We start from the raw sequence: 13,759 nt of genomic DNA, 5'->3' as shown, positions 1-13,759 counted from the left end.
TCTCTTTCAATTGATACATAAACATCTGAATTTTGTGAAACAGAACATTTTCTATAAGCGTGCAAAGTTGCAAAACATGTTTCAAAAAGTGTCTACAGTTTTGGCCACCACTGTACTGGAAGTAAGACCCCCTTCCTCTCAAGTCCTCTGCCTATGCTAGAGGAGAGGTCTTCTCTCATTTGTGCTGAGGGCTGGTTAAGGAATAGCAGGAGCCTCTCCCACTGTTTCTTACTCTTGCAATACCCTGGTGCAAAGGAGAGACACCCCTGACTTCTGCTGCGAGGCTTCTCTGATTCTATAGGGATGCTCTAGGGTGGATTCCTGCACTGAGCAGGGGTTTGGACTAGGGATGTGCACGGACCCCCCAATCCGCTTCGTGGCCTGATCCGGAAAATCCGGATCGGGCCCGATCCTCTTCGCGCTGCTCCGCCTGTCTCCCGCTCCGTTCTGCGGAGCGAGATCCGGCTTCGCCGCTGTCGCTACATGGATGGCGGCAGCGACGGTGGCGCAAGATAAGCCCCTCACCCCTGCCCCCTTACCTGCATACATCACGGGCTTCAATTGAGGCCCCGGTTGAAGCCGGAAGAGGCCTCGGCCTTCACTTCCACCTTCAACCGGGGCCTCTATTGAAGCCCGCGACAGACACAGGTAAGCGTCCCTCCTCCCTGCTCCCTTACCTGGCGGCGGCGGCGCCACTGCCGCATGGATGGCGGCACCGGCAGCGCCAGATGAGTCCCCCTCCCCCCCACTTACCTGCAGGCGAAGCTCCAGATTGAGGCGATCCTCTTCGCCTCGATCCGCAGCCCCCCTGACTCTCTTCACCTCCGCCTTTTCCGGAGGCGAATTAGGCCGCCTTGCTCCTGCTTCTCTGAACCGAAGAGAAGCGGAGCACATCCCTAGTTTGGACTCGATGGCCTTGTAGGCCCCTTCCAACTCTGCTATTCTATGATTCTGCATGCCACAAGCCTTGCGGAAGGGGAGTGGGGCTGTGGTGACGCCAAAGAGAGGCTGGGGAGCAAATGAAGCCAATATTTGTGGACTCCACAGATGGACCTTTGATTTGATCCAGCAAAGCAGCCCTTATAGAGCTGTTTAAGAGAGAGGAAGTACAAGCCGCTGTCAGCTTTCAGTACGAAAAGCATATGGGCCACCAAAGCCCGCAAGCAAGTCTGAAGATTTCCAAGACTTCAAATCATCCTCGTTATATTTCCTTCTTTCCATAGAAAGGAAGGCAGACATGCACCATAAAACGTGTTCTAGTAAGTTGACAGTTTTATTCTTAAATGTTCCCGGTGAAAGGTATCCATGCCACTGTGAACACCTCCTTCTGTCGCCATCCCAAAAAATAAGGTACTCTCTGAACCATTTTGCATCCTCTCATTCCAAAAGCGGTAATATTTCATAGCTATGGACCAAATAATAATAATAATACGACACCAAAGTTCCCAGGTTCTGAGTCGTTTACTCAAAGATGCATTCTGTCCTCATAAGGCCTTTGAAGATAAACTCCCAAAATTCCCCGCCCCATCCCACTGCAAAAAAGTGGGCCTGGCTTTCCCTAACAAAGAACTCTAGAACATTTCAATACCATCCTGAGGCAACCTGAAAATGGAGGTGAAAGCAGTAGGAAAAGGGCTGAGAATTACCTTAAATCTCTTCTCTTGGCAAATTCTTCTGGGGGGATAATCCAGGGGAGGTGCTGAGGCAGGCACTGCAGGACTTCAGGTGAGAAATCTGAGCAATCCACGCCGTATTCCGCCAGGATGCCTTCAGTTTCCGGCTCAATTTCGCCAGCCTGCCCGAGACTTTGGGCCAATTGCCTGTGGAAAGTGGAAAAGAAGCACGCACTCATTTTAGCAGTTTAAAAGTTAATTTACAGTCCCTAATGGAGGTAAGGGGGGGGACGGGGGGGTTCAGTTGTTACCAAGCCAGAGAAAAGACAGACGGAATGAGTAAGAGGATACACCTTTTATTGGTCAGTACTATGCACAAAAACTTGCACAGTGACAAAGCTAGTCCAACGTGAACTTGCCCCACTTTCTATACGGAGAAAGGGCAGCCAGGGGCAGTGGGGGTTACATTGAACAGAGAGCCAGGTCTAACTAGGAAAGACCTCAGACTCAAATACCTTGGCCCAGCCACATGGAGCACTTAATCACAGTTACTTGTTGCTGGCCTCCTGGTTATGAAGGCACAGCAACAAATTGTAAAACACTCTGGATCTCTCTAGAGTTCAGTAAGAAACCTCCCTTAGGTCACGGAATAACGGGATCAAGTTACAGGAAGCCAGGTTCCGGCTGGACATCAGGAAAAACGTCCTGACTGTTAGAGCAGTACGACAATGGAATTAGTTACGTGGGGAGGTTGTGGGCTCTCCCACACTAGAGGTCTTCAAGAGGCAGCTGGACAATCATCTGTCACGGATGCTTTGAGGTGGATTCCTGCATTGAGCAGGGGGTTGGACTCGATGACCTTATAGGCCCCTTCCAACTCTAATATTCTATGATTCTAGGTCAGGCATCCCCAAGAACTGCGCGTGTTTAGCTTCAAAAGAGGCTGAAAGAACTGGGGGTGGAGAAGAGAAGACTGAGGATAGCACTCTTCAAGTGCTTGAAAGGTTGTCATATAGAGGAGGGCCAGAATCTCTTCTCGATCCTCCCAGAGTGCAGGACATGGAAGAATGGGCTCAAGATACAGGAAGTCTCATTCCAGCCGGACATCAGGAAAAACTTCCTGCCTCTTAGAGCAGTACGACAATGGAATCAGTTACTTAGGGAGGTTGTGGGCTCTCCCACACTAGAGGCCTTCAAGAGGCAGCTGGACAACCATCTGTCACAGATGCTTTGAGGTGGATTCCTGCATTGTGCAGCGGGTTGGACTCAATGGCCTTAGAGGCCCCTTCCAAAGCTACTATTCTATGATTCCATGTGGTGTCCGGGGCACCCAGGAACACCTCCAACAGTGTTTGCAAAGGAGTCCCCAATGTGGATCCCATGGGCATCCCAAAAACATTTGACATTTTTCTCCATTTTTAAGAAAATATATCCTAGCAAGTATATGTAGGCTTCAAAAAAGAAGACCAAGTATCCAAATAAGTATCCACTTGAAGGTGCCATCTATATGCCACCCACTCAAATATTGAAAGCACTGTAAAGTCCTCAATCCGTTGCATTATAGGCGGTGAGTGTTTATCCTTCCCATGTTGTAATATCCGCCTTTTAGCTGACCAAAGGGAGAATCCATGTATGCTATCCGTTTGTTAATTTTATTTTTATTTATTATTGCATTTATATCCCACCTTTTTTCCTCCAAGGAACCCAAGGCGGCATACATAACCCTCCTCTCCATTTAATCCTCACAACAACAACCCTGTGAGGTGGGTTGGGCTGAGAGTGTGTGACTGGCCCAAAGTCACCCAGGAGGTTTCCATGGCTGAGTGGGGACTAGAACCCGGATCTCTCGACTCCCAGTCCAACACTTAAATAATTTGAGAGAGCATGTACATCAGTGAATATTAAAGCCTGTTCCAGTACAACATTTATCTGTGTAATAACCTCCTCCACAAAAGAAGCAACTACTGGACATTGCCAAAATGTATGTTTACAAGAAGCATCAACTGTGTCGTAATGCCAGCAATTACCCAAATTAGACAATCTCTTATTCAAGAGACATTGTGGTGACCTATAGATATGAAACCGAAGTCTTTGCTGAATCGGATGCAACCTTAGATCCATAGATGTGACAAGTAGCTTCCAAAGTAGCAATCCACTGATTATTTGTTTTAAATGGATATTGCAGTTTTTATGCTTTTGTCAGTTCTAAATTTTTGTGTATTTGTTTTTAATGCTCTGTTTTTAACCTTTGTAAACCACCCAGCGAGCTTTGGCTATGGGGTGGTAGATAAATGTAATAAATATATAAAATAAAAATAAATTAGGCATTTTGTAGCAGTGCCCACAGCAGTTTCTCACATTCCCAAATCACAGAACCATAGAATCATAGAATAGCAGAGTTGGAAGGGGCCTACAAGGCCATCGAGTCCAACCCCCTGCTCAATGCAGGAATCCACCCTAAAGCATCCCTGACAGATGGTTGTCCAACTGCCTCTTGAAGGCCTCTAGGGTGGGAGAGCCCACAACCTCCCTAGGTAACTGGTTCCACTGTCGTACTGCTCTAACAGTCAGGGAGTTTTTCCTGATGTCCAGCCGGAATCTGGCTTCCTGTAACTTGAGCCCGTTATTCCGTGTCCTGCACTCTGGGAGGATCGAGAAGAGATCCTGGCCCTCCTCTGTGTGACAACCTTTTAAGTATTTGAAGAGTGCTCTCATGTCTCCCCTCCATCTTCTCTTCTCCAGGCTAAACATGCCCAGTTCTTTCAGTCTCTCTTCATAGGGCTTTGTTTCCAGACCCCTGATCATCCTGGTTGCCCTCCTCTGAACGCGCTCCAGCTTGTTGGGGACCCCTGCCTTAGGGATGGCCACAAACCCAAGTTTTCTTTGCACTTGGGGCCAACAAAAGATTTCCCCCTACATCAGACGGGGATGAGACCAGGCTGTCCAGCTCACAGTATGGTTCGCTCGCACATCCTCAGAAGGCACAGCCAGTTCTTGGACGAGGCCTGGCCTGCCTGGCTCTTCCCAACTGAAAAGACAAACTTGGTGAGAGGGTTGGAAATATCAGCGATGTTTGATTTCTCTCGTTGGCTCAAAGTTAAGTTCATTCCATAACATCTCTGCACCAGTTTGCACGTTGTTGTTGTTGTTTTAAAACCCACACAAAAAAGGTGCATGCATTTCTCAAAAGTATGCATTTTTATAAAAAAAAAAGTTATATGGATTTTTGTAGGCAACGTCCCTTAAGATAAAGCACTCTGATAAGCACTTCTCTGAAATATATACACATTTCTAGACTATACCCATTTCTGTATTAATTTTTTGCCATGCAAACTTTGATCGTAAGCTTTTGAAAAGTGCGGGGGTTGATCATAGAATCATAGAATAGCAGAGTTGGAAGGAGCCTACAAGGCCATCGAGTCCAACCCCCTGCTCAATGCAGGAATCCACCCTAAAGCATCCCTGACAGATGGTTGTCCAGCTGCCTCTTGAAGGCCTCGAGTGTGGGAGAGCCCACAACCTCCCTAGGTAACTGATTCCATTGTCGTACTGCTCTAACAGGACGTTTTTCTTGATGTCCAGCTGGAATCTGGCTTCCTGTAACTTGAGCCTGTTATTCCGTGTCCTGCACTCTGGGAGGATGGAGAAGAGATCTTGGCCCTCCTCTGTGTGACAACCTTTTAAGTATTGGAAGAGTGCTATCATGTCTCCCCTCAATCTTCTCTTCTCCAGGCTAAACAGGCCCAGTTCTTTCAGTCTCTCTTCATAGGGCTTTGTTTCCAGGCCCCTGATCATCCTGGTTGCCCTCCTCTGAACACGCTCCAGCTTGTCTGTATCCTTCTTGAATTGTGGAGCCCAGAACTGGACGCAATACTCTAGATGAGGCCTAACCAGGGCCGAATAGAGAGGAACCAGGACCTCATGCGATTTGGAAGCTATACTTCAATTAATGCAGCCCAAAATAGCATTTGCCTTTCTTGCAGCCCTATCGCACTGTTGGCTCATACTCAGCTTTGTTTCCAGACCCCTGATCATCCTGGCTGCCCTCCTCTGAACACGCTCCAGCCTGTCTGCGTCCTTCTTGAATTGTGGAGACCAGAACTGGACGCAATACTCTAGATGAGGCCTGACCAGGGCTGAATAGAGAGGAACCAGTACATCACGTGATTTGGAAGCTATACTTCTATTAATGCAGCCCAAAATAGCATTGGCCTTTCTTGCAGCCATATCGCACCGTTGGCTCATATTCAGCTTGTGATCTACAACCATTCCAAGATCCTTCTCGTTTCTGATGTTTAACTGTGTTCCGGATCGTGCAGGTGGAGCAAGTTTGCTCAATTCGCATAAAAGTGCAGACTGGACAAATTTCTCCCCGCACCGAGTTGGGGACAGCAATGTTGCAGGGGTGCCAATGAAGCGCTCTGTGCCGCCCCACATCCAGGCCCAGGATCACCAAGAGCATCCCAGGGATCCTCTGCCCACTCCTGAGGCCCTGCTCTTGGCCAGCCTGATTCTCAGGACATCTAGCCATCCTGCGCCGGCCTCACTCCGAGATAATGTACCATCATAGGAATATAGACCAGCAGTTGAGGGTCTGGTCAGGATTTACTTGTAGATTGCTGGATTTATTTACAGTGGATTTTTGCCTCCCAATTTTTAACAACAGCAACCACAAAATGCCTCCCCAAACTCCTCCTGCCCCTCGACTACTTAAATTATAGTGCTGAATGTAGAAAACTTGGGGGAAGCCAGAAACTAATTTGTGTATGGAAGGACTCAGTGTATTGTCAACTCAGAGACGCAGCAGATGCTCAGAGGAGCCTGGTCCTTTAATGCCTTTTGACCATAATTCACACTCTGGCTGCCTCCCGTTGGGGATGGCTGCAATGCACTAGAGCGGGGCTGCCTTTGAAAACAGTCCAGAAATAGGGCAGCGAGAGGGGCCACAGGGCTACATTCACCACGGCATGAGCCCAGTTCGCTGCCTGACCACAGGCCTCTCCGAGCCCCTCTCTCTGTTAACCCTCCCTCCTTCCCTCCCTCCTTCCTCCTCTCTGCGCCCCATAACATATCCTCACTCTCTGTGCCTCCCCACCTGCACCCCAGGTCTGCATCCCATCCTCTTTTCCTGTTCTCCTACCTACCAGTCTCTCTGCCGTTTTTGTATTCAATGTTGTTCCCCGCCTTGATTGAGGGAGAGGTGGGTAAGAAATTGATGATGATGATGATGATGATGATGATGATGATAAGAACATAAGAAGTGCCCTGATGCTGGATCAGACCAAGGCTCCATCTAGTCCAGCACTCTGTTCACACAGGGGCCAACCAGCTGTCGGCCAGGGATGAACAAGCAGGACCTGGTGCAACAGCACCCTCCCACCCATGTTCCCCAGCAACTGGTGCACACAGGCTTACTGCCTTGAATACTGGAGATAGCACACAACCATCAGGGCTAGTAGCCATGGATAGGCTTCTCCTCCAGCAATTCATCCAACCTCCTTTTAAAGCCATCCAAATTGGTGGCCAATCTTCTGGTAGCGAGTTCCATAATTTAACTCTGCGCTGTGTGAAGAAGTCCTTCCTTTTATTTGTCCTGCATCTCCCACCAATCAGCTTCATGGGATGACCCCGGGTTCTAGGCAATCAGTTTCATGGGATGGCCCCGGGTTCTAGGCGATGATGATGATGATGAATCCAAGGAGTGGAGAAGCCATGCAGATGCAGTTGTGCAAGCGTTTTCCCAGCCCACTCAGACTTCAATGGACTCTGGCAGGCCTCAGAAATACCCACAACGGTCTGGGGAAAGGGCTGCCAGCAGTGAAACCGTTTGGGACTTCCCCCATCACCCCACAGGACTCGCAAATAAAACGGGATGGGGCCATAACAGGCCGAGAGCCTTGACATTGCGCAGCCTGTGTGTCAGCCAGCCTCCCTCCACCCTGGTGCCCTCCAGATGTTTTGGACTTCAAGTCCCATCAGCCCCTGCCAGCATGGTCAGGAATGCTAGGAGGTGTAGTCCAAAACATCTTGGGGAGACTAGATTGGGGAAGCTGGTGTCAGAGGAACAGAGGAGTGAGAGAGAGACAGGCAGACAGGCACGGCTGGTTCTTGGAAGAAAACGGAATACGTAGAGCCGTCTGGGTCGACAATAATTATGAGTCATTTTAAAATAAAATTATTCTATCATTAACTTGTTGGGGAGATCTCCGAGACAAACGAGGGCGTATCAAGTTACAGGAAACGAGGAGGTCCCCAGGCGCAGCGCTGAGTAGCCAAGCAGAGCCGTTCCGTACAAAGGCCTCTCGCCAGGGTCCAGCAATTCATCCCCCTTGCACTGGCAACGGGGTGGATCCAGGTTTACACTGGAGCAGCTGCGCTGATGGAAGTGGGCTTCTCCGTCCTACAGCAGCCCCCCCAGCCCCCCTGAAAAAGCTACACAGAGAGTCAGGAGCCCCCCGCCCCCATGAGGAGGGTGAGCTGTGGTCTGGGTGGGAGAGGGGGTCCCCCAAAATCAGGTTGGAGGCAGCTTCCGTGAGCGGAGCCCTCCATTTCCCTGAGCTCTGATTAGTTAGGCTAGGATGGGGGTGTGCACTTAGGGGGTTGAGCGTCCCTCGTCCGCTTTCTGCCCCACTTACTGTGCAATCCTATACACCAGCCTTCTCCAAGCTGGTGCCCTCCAGATGTTTTGGAATATAATTCCCAGAGTTCCTAACCATGGGTCCTGCTGGCTGGAGCTGATGGGACATGATGTCCAAAACATCTGGAAGGCACCAGGATGAGGAAAGCTGTGATACAAACTGAACTCTATGGGACTTCTCTGCACTCTATTAGATCCCACTGAACTCTATAGGACTTTTCTGAACTCTATTAGGTCCCACTGAACTCTATGGGACTCTTCTGAACTCTATGAGATCCCACTGAACTCTATGGGACTCCTGAATTCTACGAGATCCCACTGAACTCTATGGGACTCTTCTGAACTCTATGAGATCCCACTGAACTCTACGGGACTCTTCTGAACTCTATGAGATCCCACTGAACTCTATGGGACTCTTCTGAATTCTATGAGATTCCACTGAACTCTATGAGATCCCACTGAACTCTATGGGACTTCTGAACTCTATGAGATCCCACTGAACTCTATGGGACTCTTCTGAACTCTATGAGATCCCACTGAACTCTATGGGACTCCTGAATTCTATGAGATCCCCCTGAACTCTATGGGACTCCTGAATTCTATGAGATCCCACTGAACTCTATGGGACTCTTCTGAACTCTATGAGATCCCACTGAACTCTATGGGACTCTTCTGAACTCTATGAGATCCCACTGAACTCTACGGGACTCTTCTGAACTCTATGAGATCCCACTGAACTCCACGGGACTCTTCTGAACTCTATGAGAACCCACTGAACTCTACGGGACTCTTCTGAACTCTATGAGATCCCACTGAACTCTATAGGACTCTTCTGAACTCTATGAGATCCCACTGAACTCTATGTGACTCTTCTGAACTCTATGAGATCCCACTGAACTCTACGGGACTCTTCTGAACTCTATGAGATCCCACTGAACTCTATGGGACTCTTCTGAACTCTATGAGATCCCACTGAACTCTATGTGACTCTTCTGAACTCTATGAGAACCCACTGAACTCTACGGGACTTTTCTGAACCCTATTAGATCCCACTGAACTCTATAGGACTTTTCTGAACTCTATGAGATCCCACTGAACTCTATGGGACTCCTGAATTCTATGAGATCCCCCTGAACTCTATGGGACTCCTGAATTCTATGAGATCCCACTGAACTCTATGGGACTCTTCTGAACTCTATGGGACTCTTCTGAACTCTATGAGATCCCACTGAACTCTACGGGACTCTTCTGAACTCTATGAGATCCCACTGAACTCCACGGGACTCTTCTGAACTCTATGAGAACCCACTGAACTCTACGGGACTCTTCTGAACTCTATGAGATCCCACTGAACTCTATAGGACTTTTCTGAACTCTATTAGATCCCACTGAACTCTACGGGACTCTTCTGAACTCTATGAGATCCCACTGAACTCTATGTGACTCTTCTGAACTCTATGAGAACCCACTGAACTCTACGGGACTTTTCTGAACCCTATTAGATCCCACTGAACTCTATAGGACTTTTCTGAACTCTATTAGATCCCACTGAACTCTACAGGACTCTTCTGAACTCTATTAGATCCCACTGAACTCTACGGGACTCTTCTGAACTCTATGAGATCCCACTGAACTCTACGGGACTTTTCTGAACTCTATGAGATCCCACTGAACTCTACGGGACTCTTCTGAACTCTATGAGATCCCACTGAACTCTATGGGACTCTTCTGAACTCTATGAGATTCCACTGAACTCTACGGGACTCTTCTGAACTCTATGAGATCCCACTGAACTCTATGAGACTCTTCTGAATTCTTTGAGATCCCACTGAACTCTATGGGACACTTCTGAACTGTATGAGATCCCACTGAACTCTATGGGACTCTTCTGAACTCTATTAGATCCCACTGAACTCTATGGGACTCTTCTGAATTCTTTGAGATCCCACTGAACTCTATGGGACTCTTCTGAACTGTATGACATCCCACTGAACTCTATGGGACTCTTCTGAACTCTATGAGATCCCACTGAACTCTATGGGACTCTTCTGAACTCTATGAGATCCCACTGAACTCTATGGGACTCTTCTGAACTCTATGAGATCCCACTGAACTCTATGAGACTCTTCTGAATTCTTTGAGATCCCACTGAACTCTATGGGACTCTTCTGAACTGTATGTGATCCCACTGAACTCTACTGGACTCTTCTGAACTCTATGAGATCCCACTGAACTCTACGGGACTCTTCTGAACTCTATGAGAACCCACTGAACTCTATGGGACTCGGTTCCCAGAAGAAGTGCATAGGATTGCAGCATCAATGCAACTGGGCCTGGGCAAAGGGACATGAACGCAGCCGCCAGCTCTGTAATGAGGCCACGTGTCGGCTGCCTTGACGGTGTTTAATCCCGGTTCTAGTGCTCGTGCTTAGCAGAGGAGAGAGGGATGCGAAAATCGCCTTCATCCTTGGAGGATTCAACCACGGCAGTCACAGCTCCATAAACTCTACCGCTCAGCAATGGAGACTAAACATCTGGAGCACAGCGGGGAAAGATGGAGGAAGGCTGGGGAGAGGAGATGGCTCAGAGCCCTCTTGGAGGGCTCCACACACCTCCTGCAAATCCCCGGACCGCCTCGTGCCGGACAAGACCCCGTAGGCCGCTGCACCTGGCAAACAGGGCACCGGTCGACATTTCTCTCCGCCCGCAAATCCCAGCAGCTCAGCCAGTCACCAGCGGGAGCACACAGCCCTCGACTGCTCTCCGCCGCCAGGTCATGGCCAGTCTGATAAAAGCTCAATACATCACCTTTCAGGCCAGGATGCCTTCTAGAAACTTGACTGCAGCCACACGCCCTCCGGTTCCCCTTTGTTCGAAGAAAAATGTGGACCAAACAGGGCAGGAGTGGAATTCATAGAATCATAGAATGGCAGAGTTGGAAGGGGCCTACAAGGCCATCGAGTCCAACCCCCTGCTCAATGCAGGAATCCACCCTAAAGCATCCCTGACAGATGGTTGTCCGGCTGCCTCTTGAAGGCCTCTAGGGTGGGAGAGCCCACCACCTCCCTAGGGAACTGATTCCATTGTCGTACTGCTCTAACAGTCAGGAAGTTTTTCCTGATGTCCAGCCGGAATCTGGCTTCCTTTAACTTGAGCCCGTTATTCCGTATCCTGCACTCTGGGAGGATCGAGAAGAGATCCTGGCCCTCCTCTGTGTGACAACGTTTTAAGTCTCTCATGTCTCCCCTCAATCTTCTTTCAGAGCGTATTTCAGTCAAGAGAGACCCTCGGGCCTCAGTCATTCTCCCCCACCCCGATACCTCTGATGCCTGGAAACCCCCTCCGAAAACACCTCCATGGAGCCACCACAGAGCCCCTCTCCCCTGGGCAGACCTTTCCTTAGATCCGATCTCTTCCATGAAGCCTTTGAATTAAACTCTCAGTTCTCTTCCTCATCAGAAGCAAAGCCTAAGGAGATACGACTGTTTACGTTCATCTGCTCCCCTCTCCCCCCCCCCGACCCTTTCCTGTCTCCCCGCCAACAAAATTTAGACTGCAAGCTCCTTGGTGCAGGGACCTGTCCCTTTTCTCGCCTCATACTCTAGATGAAGTTAAGCCTCATCTAGAGTATTGCTTCCAGTTCTGGGCTCCACAATTCAAGAAGGACGCAGACAAGCTGGAGCGGGTTCAGAGGAGGGCAACCAGGATGATCAGGGGTCTGGAAACATAGCCCTATGAAGAGAGACTGAAAGAACTGGGCACGTTTAGCCTGGAGAAGAGAAGATTGAGGGGAGACATGACAGCACTCTTCAATTACTTAAAAGGTTGTCACACAGAGGAGGGCCAGGATCTCTTCTCGATCCTCCCAGAGTGCAGGACATGGAATAATGGGCTCAAGTTACAGGAAGCCAGATTCCAGCTGGACATCAGGAAAAACTTCCTGACTGTTAGAGCAGTAGGACAATGGAATCAGTTACCTAGGGAGGTTGTGGGCTCTCCCACCCTAGAGGCCTTCAAGAGGCAGCTGGACAACCATCTGTCAGGGATGCTTTAGGGTGGATTCCTGCACTGAGCAGGGGGTTGGACTCGATGGCCTTGTAGGCCCCTTCCAACTGCTATTCTATGATTCTATGATTCTTTCCTTTTTGGCTTCGCTTATTCTGCAGAGCACCAGGAACACTGAAGGTGCTGCATAAACAGGGAGCATGAAGAGCCCCCAGATGGCAAGCAAGCCCAAGGCCAGTACCTGCTCGGTCCTGGAGAGGCGAAAAGTGACATGACCAAAACCTTAAGTACAAAGGGGGTCTGAGCTCCGAAATACAAAACAACACAGCTTCCTACCCCAAGGCTTATTTCACAGAAGGAAAACTGGTGATGCTCAGAGAATCAAGGTCAGTGGAAAAACACCCACCCACCACAAGGAACACAACACAACAAACGAACCAGCCATCACACCTACATGTGCCACGCCGAAGAAACAAGCAAGCAAAACACGTACACGACACCGGCAAAATACCTCCTGGATTTCCCACGGCACCTTCGAGCCCCCCAAAATGCTCCCAATATGTCCCCAGAATATCTTCTTCTTTTTTCCGGGTGGCCGGGCAGGTTTCGGAACAAAGAGCTGCACTGCATCCCCCCCGGCCTTTCATTTTCTAAGAACGGCCACACGGGCCCAGAGGCGCCCTTGGAAATAAAGATGGCGCTGGAAGACAGCGATTCACTTTCCAGCACTCCACGCTCCTAGTTTATATATCAGTTGGGGGGGGGAAGGAAGCCTGGCAGATGGGGCTGTGCAAATCCGACCATCGGATTCGAATACTCGAATCTCCACCAAAATTTTAGGGTGGATCCGCCATTTCCTCTCACAGGCCCAGGGCCCTGTGCAGCCTACAACTCCCAGCATGCAATACTTGGGAAGGCTGGACTTACCGGGGTCCAGAAGCAGAGGCTATACATGTCCTGGCTGCCCTTTGGTGTGATCGCCACCTTCCCTGCCACCATTGCCGGCTTCCCCATGCGATCGCCGCCTTCCCTGCATGATCGCCGGCGTTCCCTCGCAGAGGGCGGTGGGGAAGGCGACGATTGAGCCAATGGTGGCGGCGAGGACATGTATAGCCTCTGCTCCTAGGCCCTGTCTAACCCTCCCAGCCTCTGCATGCAGAGTTGTAGGCTGCACAGGGCCCTGGGAGAGGAAGTGGCGGGTCCCCCCTAAAATGGCCGGCGAGATTCGGGTATTCGAATCCGACAGTCGGATTTCCACAGCCCCATCTGCCAGGCTTCCCCCACCCCCACCCCGATTGATATATAAACTGGGAGCCTGGCGTGCTGGAAAGCGAAGCGTTGGCTTCCAGCGCCATCTTTATTTCCAAGGGTGCTACTTTTCCACACTAACCGAACCCAGGAGAAGCCTGCCCGCCTTCGGTTAAGCTGACAACGCGGCTTTGTTCAAAGAAGAAAGCACCGTGCTGTTGACCACCAGGTGGCACCCAAGAGTCACAGAAGCGAG

The 13,759-nt window shown here is 49.8% G+C and overlaps 1 protein-coding gene across 1 annotated transcript in view; it reads right to left on the bottom strand.

The window, feature by feature from the left end:
* The window catches only part of DIS3L2 (DIS3 like 3'-5' exoribonuclease 2), a 316,408-nt gene that overhangs the window by 153,536 nt on the left and 149,113 nt on the right, over positions 1-13,759 (bottom strand). The window contains exon 10 of the mRNA XM_063131760.1: positions 1,647-1,820. Coding sequence (XP_062987830.1) covers positions 1,647-1,820 — 174 coding nt within the window. The remainder of the gene's footprint in view (positions 1-1,646; positions 1,821-13,759) is intronic.

This window comes from Elgaria multicarinata, chromosome 8 (genome assembly GCF_023053635.1).
Source record: "Elgaria multicarinata webbii isolate HBS135686 ecotype San Diego chromosome 8, rElgMul1.1.pri, whole genome shotgun sequence".
Classification (NCBI taxonomy): domain Eukaryota; kingdom Metazoa; phylum Chordata; class Lepidosauria; order Squamata; family Anguidae; genus Elgaria; species Elgaria multicarinata.
Note: the sequence above shows the minus strand (reverse complement) of the source record. Positions and strands in the feature narration are given on the sequence as shown.